General features: G+C 51.5%; 1 protein-coding gene across 10 annotated transcripts in view; it reads right to left on the bottom strand.

Moving 5' to 3' along the window:
• The window catches only part of USP19 (ubiquitin specific peptidase 19), a 40938-nt gene that overhangs the window by 2638 nt on the left and 26298 nt on the right, over positions 1 to 12002 (bottom strand). For 9 of the 10 annotated variants that reach the window (XM_081901342.1, XM_081901349.1, XM_081901348.1 and 6 more), the window contains 10 exons: positions 10464 to 10604; positions 10173 to 10291; positions 9904 to 10041; positions 9309 to 9718; positions 8632 to 8742; positions 7182 to 7398; positions 6419 to 6571; positions 5572 to 5735; positions 3833 to 4017; positions 356 to 1981 (listed from right to left, as the gene is read on the bottom strand). In XM_081901342.1, coding sequence (XP_081757468.1) covers positions 1763 to 1981; positions 3833 to 4017; positions 5572 to 5735; positions 6419 to 6571; positions 7182 to 7398; positions 8632 to 8742; positions 9309 to 9718; positions 9904 to 10041; positions 10173 to 10291; positions 10464 to 10604 — 1857 coding nt within the window. In that variant the 3' untranslated portion in view covers positions 356 to 1762. Of the gene's footprint in view, positions 1 to 355; positions 1982 to 3832; positions 4018 to 5571; positions 5736 to 6418; positions 6572 to 7181; positions 7399 to 8631; positions 8743 to 9308; positions 9719 to 9903; positions 10042 to 10172; positions 10292 to 10463; positions 10605 to 12002 lie in introns of those variants that run through there. The other variant, XM_081901341.1, reaches the window with a different exon arrangement.

Genomic DNA, 12002 nt, shown 5'->3' on the forward strand with positions numbered 1-12002 from the left:
GCTTCTGGAACTCTTCTTTGAAGATATCCATGCTAATAACTTGTTTCTTATTTTGCACAAACACCGAAACTCTCAAACAGCAAAGTGAGCTTTGCACCAAACTACAGAACACAGAGAGCTACAGAGTCATCGCCACCAAAATAATTTATCCAGTACTATTTCGCTACAATTCAACGAGCGGCCCAACCAATTCCTTGGTTCCCCTTGTGAACCAGTAGAAACAACAGCTAAGACTGGACAGGCTTGGGAGCCGGTGGGAAGATATATGTGTGGACGCGCAGAACCCCCGTTAAATTTAGAAAGCAGGTGCTGAAAGAAAGGAGCAGCTGGGGAAAGAAAGGAGCCCATCCATATCTCTTTAGAACAGCTTAGGGTTTATTAAATACAATAAATAAATACACAGTGAAAGCTTTCCCACAGCACAATGCAATGCCTTTATCCACCCAGCTGGCAGAGGATGTCTTCCTTAGGGTCGGGACGTCCTCACCAGAATTGCACATGGATCAGGCTGTGCTCTTTGGCACTGGTGTGGCTAGAGACTGCCCACTTCCTGGGGCACAGCAGGAGTACCAGCACTAGACAGCCTGGAAACTGGGCACTGGAGACAAGGCCATATCCCTTTCCCTCCCTGCAACGAAAGGGAAGGAGGTGGGTGGGTGGGGGAGCCTCTCTGAAAAGTGCTGGGAAGAATGTGCAAGATGATGTTAAGAGTTGCGTAATGTTTATGAGTATAATATTAACAACAAACAATAATGACACACAAACCAAGGAAGGGGTGTCGCGAAGAATAAGACCATCACAAGCTCTCTCTGACTTATCTGGCCACAGCCAAGAGCCTAAATCGGGGTACTCAGGATTGAACCTGCAGTCAAAGAGGCACCAGAGGGATCCTGCACTGCACTGGAAAAGCCACACAGCCCGCAGGGCCAGATTAAAAGAACATGAGGCCACACGACTCTGACGCCGGAGACACACTTCTGTTTCCTCGTGTGCAAGCAGACATTGCCTAAGCTTTCAGAAACAGGTAGGGGAGCTGTGAGGCAAGTCAAAGTAGTGTCTTCTCTTTAGCTGGGGCCCTGTGCTAAAGAACATTTAGCTGAACTGTGGTCTCACGTCTCGGTAGAAAGATTTGCAAGATGCCATAAAACAAAACAAAAAAGATGATGATGCTGTTGGCTGAAAGCCAACACTATCCTGGTGAGACCTAATCCGTCAATATTCGGAAGAGTCAGCAATACATTCTCACTCCCTCAAACAATGAGGGAACAGATGCCTGGGGACTTCTTTTCCACCCCGCCTCGAAGCATGTCGCTGATGCCCAACTGGGTAAGAGGTCACAACTTTCAACTACTAGGCACATAGGGCAGGGGGCAGCTCTCGACCCAATACAGAGGAGCAATCGCAAGGCAGGGAGTGGCCAAGACCAACAGATTCCCATCCAGTTAGAGAGACTAATGTCTGTAGCTCTGTAGCCTCTGCTGGAGTTCACAGATGTGATTCAGGCGGGCCAAAGTCTTACAAGGCCGCAGCGCTTTAAAGGGCCTTTTCCCAGTTGCCGATCCATGTGGGACACGGGCCAAGCAGGAAAGAGCAGGTCCTAGACTTGAGGGCTTCTTGATTGGGAGGCATTGGCACTAGGGCTTCTTCTTGCACCCACCCTGGCAGGGAGCACCCAAGGCCTTCGTCACAAAGGTGTAATTGGAGGAGAGCCAAGGCTGAGGCGAGTGAGCTACCCTCCTTCTGGGTGCCGTTTCTGCTGCTACTACCTCCAGCGGGTCTGATAGATGAGTGGGTAGAAAACATTCAGTAAGAGTGCCACAATGGCTGCCATGGTGCCCAGGACAAAGTATCGGACACGGCCTTCATCGGGACAGTCTGGGGCGAGGTGCCTTGTTCTTCGGCTGCAAGACCTCCAAGGGCTCCTCATCAGCCTCCTGGCAGCTTCCTCTTCAGCCTCCAGTTCCTGCCAGAGCAGAGAAGCCTGCGATGTGGAAACCTGCGTCAGCACTTGGTGAGAACACAGCGGCAAACCCCTCAGTCACCCCCACGCTGCCCTGCCCCTGCCCGGAACAGCCTGCCTGCAAGCGCACCTTTCCCACGGCAGATCTCTCTGCCGCAGCCCCACAGATTTTCTGCCCCCCCCTCGCTATACAGCTCCAGTAGTTCAGATACGGGGGCCTCCCAGGGACAGAGTGAGCAGCACAAGCCACAGAAGGATGGGGGGCAAGCGAGCCCCAGCTTGTCAGAGTAAGGCATCCATGCTGGCTGGCTGGGGTCAGAGCTCTTCCCCCCCCTGTCTGCAAGCGTCAGCACCAGCTCAATCCTTTCAAAAGACCCAGTCACCAAAGTCATCACAGCCCAGACTTCCTTGTATGCGCCAATGCACTGGACCATTCAGCCACACTGGGTGAGAACACGAGGGTCATTCATAAACAGCCAATCGCAGTTGAGCTTTTGCTGGTGACAACATGAGGATCTGATGGCAGGCAGTCACATCCAAGCGCTTGCAGGTGGGAACATGAGGATCTTTCGGAAGGATGACAGCTAATCAACAGCTCAGCTTTGGCAATTGAAAAAACCATGAGGAACATTCAGAGATGGCTGCCAATCATAATCACTCTTGTTTCTTTTTCTTTCTTTTTTTTAAAAAAACCACAACAATAACGACACAGTTGCACAGGAGTTAGTTGCAGAGTAACCAGTCACAGACCAGCTCTTCCACGTACAGAAAAATCATTCAGACCAGTCAGCCAATCACTGTGATTTCCTAGATAGAGGTTTAAAGGCGGGCAGAATCTGTCTTATCTTCCCCACGCCATCCCTTGGGATCTGTGCACAGGGGGTTCCTGCTGCTTCCAGACCTCCCATATTCTAAAGCTGGTTGGGGAGGGTGATGTTTTATAGCTGGTTTGAGGCGCCAGTTTCGCTGCACGGGTCAGCTGCCAGAGTCCACAGGCACAAAGGGAATCTTGGCTTAAGGCACACAGGCCCCTCTGGCAGCTTCTCTGAATGGATCAGTCTGCATCCTCTCCTCCTGAGTAGGCCATGTGGTTCCAATCGGTCTTGGCTTGCTGGGCAGGTGGCCAGGGGCAAAACACACCGCCCAGCTCCAGCAAGAAAGGGCAAGAACAATGCGGCCTGCCCCGCAGCACAGCCTCGGAGCTTAACCCCTGCCCAGGAAGCTGTCCTGGGCAAGATGCCACCACACCACATGGCAGAACCCCAGGAGACGCCAGTGCCCCCAACCCAAGTGCACATTGGAGGCTCTCGTCCAGGTGGCTGGCATTGCCTCAGAAAGCAGTGCTGGCCTTCCGCCTCCCCGGTCCCTACCATGTTAATGGCTGGGAAAAGAGTCAAGGGGAAAGAGAAAGGAGAGGCTTCCAAGGCAACAGGAGCGCCGAGTGCACAGTGCTGGAATCACCTTGGCTGCTCAGGAACCGTGGCATTGCCGTTTCTTTGGCACCATTCCCTCATCAGCTTTATTTTGAACGGGACTTGCTGCTGTCACCCACAACTCTGAAGCCGGCACCCTCCATATTGAGGGGATCTTTCCCCCCCCCCAGCCAATTCCCCACCCATCCGCAGGCGCCTTCGACTCAGGGTAGCCTTCCTGTTCTTGAGAAGGGCCTCTCTGTTTCTATCAAGACCTTCCCCTGACAGCCTTGAATGCTTGTCATTTTTCCAGGACACAACTGTTGGAAGGAGGCCCACAGCCAAGCCAGAGCCGTGAGGGGGAGCCAGCAGTCCTTTGGCTCCTCAATCAGCAGTAGCGAGGCCCGTTAGCAGGCCTGTCGAGGCGGGGAAGGCAGGCAGCTCCCCCCAAAGCCCTCACCTGATTGGCTGCTGCCTCGGCAGATGGGGCCATGTCGGCCCGAGGGTCTGAGGGATGCGGTGGCCCCCGTGGGGGTCTCTCCACTGGAGAGTTTCGTCGGCGGTAGAAGAGCACGTAGGCGTATCGTGTCACCACCTGGCTTTCATCCACTGTGGTGACGGTGCTGTCATCAAAGAGCCGCCATCCTGTGAAAGGGGACAGGCAAGGGATAAGCACACCAAGCTCTGTGACCCACTGATGAGGCAACACTGCCTGATCCTCACTCTTGCAGGAAGACAAGCACAGTCTCCAGGTCTCCCACACATCAGGAAAGAGCTACCCAGTGCACTCACCCAAATTCAGCCCACAACTTACCAACATGGTAGCTCCCACAGCCTTGCCTTGCTGTCCAATGTGCATTCATGGGTGCTGCTTCCCTGGCAGAGGTTAGCAGACTTGTGGGGGATTTTGCAAAGATGCCAGGACACCCCAGAATTAACTGAGAGCGATGAAGCCGGCAAATGGGATCCTGTCACTATGTGAACCTATGAAATGTTTCCCCACCTACATGGACACTCTCTAATACTACAGTCATATTCACAAGTCCTAAAACGACTATTTATTCTTCGGTGTATTTAATTGCCGAGGGCAGCATGTATTGGGGATTCATCAGATTCCCTTCCACCAAATCCCACTGCCAGCAAATTCCCAAGCAATGGGAAGAACAAACTGACTGGAAGTTAGGAGGGACAAGGGAGTGCAGGGCATGGCAGCCCAATTCCCATGAATGACAAGGTCGTTGGCCCACAATGCCTACATGTCTACAAGCCATGAGTGCCAGAACGGGATCTCATTTCTTGAAGTAAAAAGTAACCAGCTACCAACCCTACTGGTCAAGACTGCTCACATGCAGAACAGAGAAGAAGAAAAAGATTCTGCTTAGAAAACACTTCTATATAATGTGACTCAAAATAAAATAAAATAATACAGTCATACCTTGGATCCCAAACACCTTGCGAGTTGAATATTTTGGCTTCCGAACGCCACAAACCCAGAAGTGAGTGTTCTGGTTTGCAAACGTTCTTTGGAACCCGAATGTCCAACACGGCTTCCAATTGGCTGCAGGAGCTTCCTGCAGCCACCTGGAAGCTGTGTCTTGGTTTCCAAATGTTTTGGAAGTTAAACAGGCTTCCGGAACATATTCTGTTTGACTTCTGAGGTACCACTGTATATCCTTAAAACACTCAAATTAGACCTGCTTCCCAGAGTCTTCCAAAATCCTACTGTGTGAGGACCTGGCTCTAAATTCAATCTTGAAAGGCTGAGGAAGCAATAACAAGTATTCAGAACAATCTCCCTGGAACTTACTAGTACAGAGGGGTCCAGCTCTTTTTGACTGTGCATGTGCACCACTGCATCAAGACCTCTCCCATCATAAAGGAGGAAGGGCAGTGATTTTTCTTTGCAAATGAATGGTGGAGGCCAAGCTGTGCTGAGCAGAAAGCCTAATCTTGCCCTAAATCCTACTTAAAATGTGAAGCAAGCCTTCTCCTCCCTTGCACCTGAAACATTCAGCACTTACTATGGAGGAAGACCCTACTACTTCCTCACTGATGCCTTATCAAAGCAGCAATGAGTGCCCTAGCCAAGATCCTTCTCCTTGTGTAGGTCTCTGGGAAGATTCTACATCAATGGCTGGAACTTGGCTAGACAATCAATGGCTACCAGACCACACAAAGCCCCCCCCCCCGGCAACTCACCCACATCACTGCGTTGGCTGTTTTTGTCACTGGGCAGCCGCGCATAGGCTGTGTAGTGTCCGCCAATCATGCCCCCGTAGTGGTTGATAACTGCATACAGGTCATACATGGGCAGCTGCTGCTCATCCTTCTGGCCAATGCAGAACTTGCTCAGGTCCAAACTCCTGGGGACAGAGATAGGAATAAGGTACACAGCTGTCTTAACTTGTCCTATCTATATGTGTTTCAAGGCAGGCAATACAAGAAGTCTGCAGATTGCTTTGAGAAGTGGGCTGAGTTCCCTATCCCAACAAACTAAAGACTGGGGGGCGAGGTGTTCCTAGCTTGCTCTGTTCAAAACGGGCAGATTTCAGAAGAGCAGCCACTGGATCAAGTTTACTTAGCGGTAGCTTGAGCCTACTTTCATCAGACACATGGTGGATACACATGCACCACAACTGAGGACCTAAGGATGCACACTTGACCACCACATGCATCTGATGAAGCAGGCTCTCACCTGTGAAAGAGGAATGTGCTGCGGCCTCAACATGAAGGCACCACCAGCCTATGCTTCCTGCCCCTCCCGAAAGATTTAGCCCAACTTCAGTTCCGCCTCCCTCCCCTTCCAAACAACAGGGTGGCCAATTAGGCTGCCTCCTTGCCACATGGGACGTAAATGCAGAGAAAAGGGTTGACAAGCATAGCCTGAGCATACAGAGAGCTAAACACCCTGGGTGCTAAGACAGGGCCCGGCACTGCAGCCACATCTGATCCAGGCTTGGAGTGGAGGGAGAGGCCTTCCGTGGACTTTCCTGTGCGAAGCCCAAGTGGGAGCAAAGGAACACAAAGCGCAGCAGCATCTCCTCACCGCACTGGGAAATCCACCATGTCGTTGATCTTGTCTCTCCAAATAAAGCTGCGGAAGGAGAAGCGCTTGAGCTGTATGATGAGGACGTTGGGCAGGCGCCACAGCATGAGCTGCTTGGATGCCTCACGGTGCTGCTTACATTTTGGGCAGTACCTGCACGGGGAAAAGGGGGGGTCTGTTAGCTTCCTTTGCTGCCAGTTCTGCTCTTTACCAACCCGTTTTGCCGCACTACGGAAGACCAAGGCATCCTGTTTGTGTTTCTGAGATGAAAGGGTTTAGAAACAGGCTTTGATCACAGCTGCAGTATGCAGCATTCAGCTGATGGGAGAATGTGAGCTCTTTAATTGGAAGAAGGGGGCTTCCACCTGACGTGGTTTCAGAGAAGAACGTGACTGTATTTGGGACACGCTGAAGCATGCCTGAGGAGCCCAGGAATTCAACAGAACTCTCAGTCCTCTTCAGCCCCTCCACAAACTCCCAACAGTTCCTACTGTGCAGTACTTGACGGCCATCTGTCTTAGATGCTTTAGCTGAGATTCCTGCATTGCAGAGGGCTGGATCAGATGGCCCTTGGCCGTCTCCTCCCAATTCCATGAATCTATGATCCTATTATCACTTCAGTGTTTGGAAGCAGTGACCATTTCCCAGCCTACAAAAGCTGCATATCTGAACCCCAAAACTAGCTGCACAGTGTATACATTTCACAGACACTTTGGGATCCTGCGTATGGGGTTGTCCCTGCCCACAGAGAACCATTTCTTACCAGGCCTCCTCTGGGGCTAACACCTCTGGCTTGGTGAAGAGGTTGAGGCACTGCTCCAGGGTGAAGTGTCCTGCCCTGGCTGCCTCACTCGCAGAGCCAGGATCCTCTACGCACTCCAGCTCCTTGGACTCTACCAGAACAAACTCCTTCATCCTCTCGTTGTTCTTCCAAACCAGGGCCAGAGAACAATCATCTGTCAGGTCAAGAGGGACGTCTCCTGCAAGGATATGGAAGTTTACAGATGGTGCTACCCATCTAAACACACCAGGCCAAAAACAAACACCCAAGAAATAAGAACCAGAGCAGGGGTAGCCAATGTAGTGGGGCCTCCAGCAGTTGTGGACTGAAACCATAATCAGCTCCAGCCCAGCAAGGTCAATGGCCTGGAATTAGGGGAGCTGTACGTCATAACTTCTAGAGGGTGGTCATATTGGCCACCACCAAACTAGGGGCAGTCCGCCTTTCTCCTGTTTAAGAACATAGAAAGGGTGTATGGAGCAAGAAACATGAGAGAAGAGGGAGGCAATTCCTTATCAAAGGTAGTTTCAATTCTTTGTGAGCAGGAAGATTTGCAAGCTTGTTCATAGCTCACCATGATCCTGCAAAGCAAGTTGCTACTAAGCCCAAATTTCACATGGATGGAACTGGGGTCAGGCCAAGGAGATTACTCCACTCTCAAGTCACCCAAGCGGAGCTTGCAGCCAAACATTCCACTAGATCACATGCTGGCCCTCCAAGTAACGGATGGGAAAGCCACCAAGGCCGCTTAAAATGAAAGACTGGGTGTAGGAGTGTGGGGACAGATACCCAAGACAAAGCAGAAAAGGAACAACTGCAGGCCCCATTGTCTGTTTCTGCAACTGTGTAGCATAGGTCAACGTCAACTATGCTGGAGAAGGAAAAGCCAGGAATTCCAGCTCCAAGGACTGTACTTTCCTCCCCAGAACTTGTGCTCGTTTGGCACTCCTTCGGGTGGGTTGCTTGTATCCCACACAAATGTGGTAGTGGGAACCTTAAATTAGCATCCTGAGAATTGGGACTCGCAAGGGCCGCTGAATTCTAAGAGAAGTCATCTATGGGACAAGACACCCAGCTAAGATTTTCAGCAGCCAGGTTCTTGGTGCCTTGCATAGCTTCTTATCCCTTCCCCATAGCTACCAGAAAGATGTGGAATAATCAATACAGGTCTGTATGATTCACACAGATAGCGGATAGCAACCTTTTGTGCAGAGCGTGCATAATTTTAGCCCAGGTGAGACAGCCCCAGCTAGAGCTGATCAGTAACATACATGCATTCCTTTAGGGGCTCAACAGCACCTTGCATTGGGTAAACAGATTAGATCTATCACCACAGAATATCTCCCTAAGCAAGGATGGGGCCCTCTCAAAACGCCAAGCCAAATGTTCCAAGATGGCACTGCTTTCAGAACCCTGAGATTTTAACCCTCACCTTTGTCCTCCAGCTTCTGCTCTTTGTTAGTGGCATCAATTTTGTTGATGTAGAACTGGGTAGCGTGGGAACTCAGCCCCTCAGCTGGATGCTGGTAACCTGGGATGGCAGCTGTAGGCAAGCAAGGGAGGGATGGTGAGTGGCAGCAGTTCAGCTGGCAGCCCCTTCTTTCCTCTGCTCAGCCACCCTATCCCCCTGTCCACAGCTGGGACAGCATTTCATCTACAAAGCCATGGAGATGGCTGGGGTCTTCAGGAACCGCACAAAACACAGGAAACGGCCCTGCTTCAGGATATTCATATTTGCTTCTTGTCATCTGTGTTATGTTCTGCTGCTTAGAAGCCTCCACCCTACTCAGCATGAGACATATGGAATAAATTGTTTTCCTAATCCCACTTTTGGGGAATAACGGGGACAAAAACATTTAATAAAGTTGCTTGATTTTATTATTTTGATTCCCCTTCTTATTATTTGGCTTCTGGTATCTGAGAGCAGAGGCTGTTGGGAAATTTGCCTGCTGCCTACAGAGCTCCTCATGCAACAAGCAGCCCTAAGGAACGCTGGCATAACAGCCGTACCGAAAAGTGGTGAGAAACCCCTTGGGGAGGCAGACGCCCAAAGTAGCAGCCGGTGTAGGGTGGGGGGGCTTTAAAGAAGGCCCATTCAGATTTGCCTACCTTCCGGCTTGGGGAGTCTCTCAAAGGGCCCCTCCCTTTCCACAAAGCTGTCAGCCCGTGTGTCCAGGGAGGGCTCAGAGAAGCCCGAATCCAAGCTCAGCCCCGAGCCTCTTCCTGCGGGGACCTTGCTTCTCACAGCGCTGGCGTCCCCCAGTTCCGGCTGCAGCTCAGGGGCCGAGAAAGACGGCTGGGGTTCCTGCGTCAGGTGTGGGGCCCTGGCCCCATCTCCCGACTCCATGGCGGTGGAGGCCTCATCGGCGGCAGAAGCCGCAGCGGCGGCAGACGCGACTGTGGCGCTGCTGCTGCTCCGGGACAGCCCCTCTGGCTTCTCGGGAGGCTGATGCTGCAAGCCTTGCTCTGGCGACATCCTGCCCACCTGGAATGGCGGCTGGAACACGCTGACCGAGTACCTGAGCAGGGAGAGGAAAAGCCGTCCGCTAAGAGGTCACAGCCTGTCTGAAGAGGGAATGTGCTGCTGGCACTGAGGAAGGAAATGGAAGCTTTCTTGCTGCCTCGGCCAAAGCCTACAAAATGAGCCAAGCGGCGGCGGCTGGCCAAGCGCCCAAGAGCGCTGCCAATACTCTGGCTACCTTACCTCGCGTAACCTTCCAGAAGCTGGGCCAGCCGTGCATAGGTGAGGCGTGACTCTGGCACGCTGATGAGGAAGGGGAAGCCAATGTTCTCAGGGAGGCACAAAGCTTTGTGGTCGGGCCAGTGTGTTTTCTGGCACACTCTGAAACACAAACACAAAAACAGTCTCATGCAGAGGGCCGAAGGGGCTCGACACAGCCACCCCAGCCCAGCCTGGGAGCAAGAGACGGCTCTCGGCTACGGAGAGGGTGAAAAAAAGAAGGGGCAGCTTACACGTTGCAATAGCCGACACGGTAGCACCGAGTGCAGCGCTTCAGCTTCTCCTCTTCTGACTGCTGCTTCTTCTGACAGGCGGCACATTTGGTGATGGGAACGCTGGGCACCTGAGGACGCTTAGGGGAGAGAAATTGCCCGCTTAGGGTGATTGGGAAGCGGTGGGCACCTGTACTGGGAAGGTGGCAGGACAGAATGTGTAGGTTTCACCTTGAAAGCCTAAGAGCTTTCTTTCCATCTCCTTCTTGTACACCTGTATGGAGGGTGTACACCTGTATGGAGGGCACTTACCTGTTGGACCTGCAGCTCCACCACACGCTCCTTGGCCAGGTCTGGAGAAAGCACTTCAAAGCACAGCAGGAGGTCCGCGGGGGAAACCGTGTCCAACGAGTGCGAAGGCAAGAACATGCGGTGGAAGCGGTTCTTGATTACCTAACCAAAGGAAAAAAGGGAGGTGAAGTCCAGCCCAAAAGATGCCCTTTCCTCCCTCTAGTTCAGTGTTTCCCAACCTTGGGCCTCCAGATGTTTTTGGCCTACAACTCCCATCATCCCTAGCTAGGAAGACCAGTGGTCAGGGATGATGGGAATTGTAGTTCAAAAACAGCTGGAGGACCAAGGTTGGGAAACACTGCGTCTAGTTTCACACATAAAGGCAAACTTCAGGTTCTGGTACAATGTACTTCTGACCACCAGGTGCTTGGGTTGGGGTGTGGGGCAGAGCGTTAACCAGGGGGAAAGCAATTTGCTCTGCTTCTGAGCTTCCCGGGGCATGTGGACTGTCCACGATAAGCTTGGCCTGGATCCAATAAATAAATCAAATACTGAACAAGCAGGGTATGCAACAAATGCTGCAACAAAATGATGTGATGAATGGTGCACCTGTTCTGGATTTCCAGCTGGCCAATCAGGATACTCAATTTTCTCATCTTCCTCCAGTTTCCCCTTTTCCTCCAACAGCTGAACAGCCTTGTCATGCCCACTGGGAATGCCAAATCCTCAGGGCAGTTCTGAGTGCACACCCTAAAGTCCTCCCCTCCCCATTTCAGTAAAATTCCTCCAACTCTGCTGATACCATGCACATGTTTCTACACTCACACATGGTGCTATTCTGGCTACACAAGGATCCACCTGGAAAATGTTCATTATTACTATATAGGTTTGTGCTAGTGGCAGTAAAGCCTCATTAGAACAGCACTGTGTCAGGATGAGGACGGAGTGGGGTGGCGAGACAGACAGACAGACAGACATAGTGCTGCAAAATAGGGAGGTGGCAGGGGAGGAACCAGATTCTTTGTGTGTGAACAGAATAGGAGGGACTCTCTAGGTTGAGTCTTTAGAGTCCTAGCTTAGCCTGGAACAATAATACAGTCTTAGATTTGGGGCGTAGGGAGAATTGAGAACTTGCTGGTAGGAGGAAGAGGAGGAGGAAAAAGGAGATGAATTTGCAGCACTTTTTTAAGAAGCGGGAGGTATTTCCAACTAGGTTCATGCAACAGTAGATACATATGCTGCAAGGATCCAGTTTAGTCTAATTGCCTAACTGTAAGCATATGGGAGGAACGGGGTGTGGATAGACCATCACTGTCTCCATATGCTCATTACAATTCCCGCCCCCCTTGCTCCATCCAACAAACAGGATTTTGGTCCAGGTCTTTTCCTTGGTAGACACTCCAGAGTTTATTCCTGGTGGGACCTAGTACAGATTAAGTCTTGAGTGCAGCACCATTTGCTCTGTGGTCAGCCTTCTTATTTTTAAGCAAGAAATATGTGTGCATGCCACAACTACTGAGTGTAATGCATGCCACAACTACTGAGATGTGGATGGGTGTG

This window comes from Podarcis melisellensis (genome assembly GCF_964234715.1).
Source record: "Podarcis melisellensis genome assembly, chromosome: 2".
Taxonomy (NCBI): Eukaryota; Metazoa; Chordata; class Lepidosauria; order Squamata; family Lacertidae; genus Podarcis; species Podarcis melisellensis.